The sequence below is a fragment of the Physella acuta genome, unplaced genomic scaffold (genome assembly GCF_028476545.2).
Source record: "Physella acuta isolate Inbredline_101_S28 unplaced genomic scaffold, ASM2847654v3 ptg001446l, whole genome shotgun sequence".
Taxonomy (NCBI): domain Eukaryota; kingdom Metazoa; phylum Mollusca; class Gastropoda; family Physidae; genus Physella; species Physella acuta.
This window is the reverse complement of record NW_026732961.1, coordinates 24703-26952: the sequence shown is the minus strand read 5'-3', so window position 1 is coordinate 26952 and position 2250 is coordinate 24703. Positions and strand designations below refer to the sequence as shown.

The following is a 2250-nucleotide window of genomic DNA, read 5'->3' as shown; positions in this document are numbered from 1 at the left end:
GCGCACAGAAAATACGTGATGCTCACAACCCCTCCCCTCCCCCCCCCCCCCCCCGTTAGTGGGAACGTTACTAGTGGTTAGGGTTAGGTTTGAGATTGTTGTTGAGTAATGGTTAATTAAAACTGTCTAACAGGAAAAAGCTAATTAAACATTCTAATGTTCTCCCGTTATTGAGTTAATAATTTTAAAAACATTGGATGGTAATATGAACACGAATCAAAGTCAGACTTAATTAGGAGTAACCTCCCCTCCCGGCAACTTGGCTACCACCACGACTGCAAGAGTAAACACAGTGTGTGTGTGTGGGGGGGGGGGGGTATATTTCGTCACTTGACTGCAGTCGTATCCTGACATCTGATACTCTACACACTCGTCACAGCCTCGTTCTGGCACTGTCGTCTGGTACTCTACACACTCGTCACAGCCTCGTTCTGGTACTCTACACACTCGTCACAGCCTCGTTCTGGTACTGTAGTCTGGTACTCTACACACTCGTCACAGCCTCGTTCTGGCACTGTCGTCTGGTACTCTACACACTCGTCACAGCCTCGTTCTGGCACTGTCGTCTGGTACTCTACACACTCGTCACAGCCTCGTTCTGGTACTCTACACACTCGTCACAGCCTCGTTCTGGTACTGTAGTCTGGTACTCTACACACTCGTCACAGCCTCGTTCTGGCACTGTCGTCTGGTACTCTACACACTCGTCACAGCCTCGTTCTGGCACTGTCGTCTGGTACTCTACACACTCGTCACAGCCTCGTTCTGGCACTGACGTCTGGTACTCTACACACTCGTCACAGCCTCGTTCTGGCACTGACGTCTGGTACTCTACACACTCGTCACAGCCTCGTTCTGGCACTGACGTCTGGTACTCTACACACTCGTCACAGCCTCGTTCTGGCACTGACGTCTGGTACTCTATACAAACACACTCGTCACAGCCTCGTTCTGGTACTCTACACACTCGTCACAGCCTCGTTCTGGCACTGACGTCTGGTACCTCTCGTGTAACCACGTGACCCGGCACCCAGTGCCTCGAACACTCTGTCTAGACTTTTACATTGGCCAACACACGACTTTACCTGATACCATAACCTCGGTCCTATAACCATAAGTTTACCATAATCACGGCCCTATAACCATAAGTTTACCATAACCACGACCCTATAACCATAACTTTACCATAACCACGTCCATATAATAACTTTACCATAACCACGTACATATTATAACAACTACCATGGCCCTATAACCATATCTTTACCATAACCACAGCCCTATAACCATAACTTTACCATAACATCGGCCCTATAACCACAACTTTACCATAACCTCGGCCCTATAACCACAACTTTACCATAACCTCGGTCCTATAACCACAACTTTACCATAACCGCAGCTATAACCCCTAGCTATGAGAAAACTTTCTAGCAAAAATACTTAATTGGACATATTACCTTCAGTGCTTAATTAATTAGCGATGAATCACGTGACCGCGATAAACTAATTAAACCGTACATGAAATACTAATTAGTATGTCTGTGCTGCGTCACTGGTACGTGCTAGCAATAAATACTCGCTGATATATGTGTACACACAGTGTGTACACACAGTGTGTACACACAGGTCACATGAGAATCTTAGCTGATATATGTGTACACACAGTGTGTACACACAGCCAACATGAGAATATTAGCTGATATATGTACACAGGCCACATGAGAATCTTAGCTGATATATGTGTACACAGGCCACATGAGAATCTTAGCTGATATATGTGTACACAGGCCACATGAGAATCTTAGCTGATATATGTGTACACACAGCCAACATGAGAATCTTAGCTGATATATGTGTACACACAGCCAACTTGAGAATCTTAGCTGATATGTGTACATACAGGCCACATGAGAATCTTAGCTGATATATGTGTACACACAGCCAACATGAGAATCTTAGCTGATATGTGTACACACAGCCAACATGAGAATCTTAGCTGATATATGTGTACACACAGCCAACATGAGAATCTTAGCTGATATATGTGTACACACAGCCCATATGAGAGTCTTAGCTGATATATGTGTACACACAGCCAACATGAGAGTCTTAGCAGATATATGTGTACACATACAGTCAGCCCATATGAGAATCGTAGCTGATATATCTGTACACGTTGAGTTTGTAAATGTGTACATGGTCAGGCTATAGTAAAGCTTTAGCTGATATAGCTGATATAGATTCATG

General features: G+C 44.7%; 1 protein-coding gene across 1 annotated transcript; it reads right to left on the bottom strand.

Moving 5' to 3' along the window:
* Positions 1 to 574: 574 nt before the first annotated feature.
* On the bottom strand, positions 575 to 1095 carry LOC131927906 (uncharacterized). Its single transcript, XM_059283777.1, has 2 exons — positions 1086 to 1095; positions 575 to 921 (listed from the first exon to the last, which is right to left on the bottom strand). The coding sequence occupies exons 1-2, from the start codon at positions 1093 to 1095 to the stop codon at positions 575 to 577; spliced, it is 357 nt and encodes a 118-aa protein (XP_059139760.1).
* Between the last annotated feature and the right edge of the window lie 1155 nt (positions 1096 to 2250).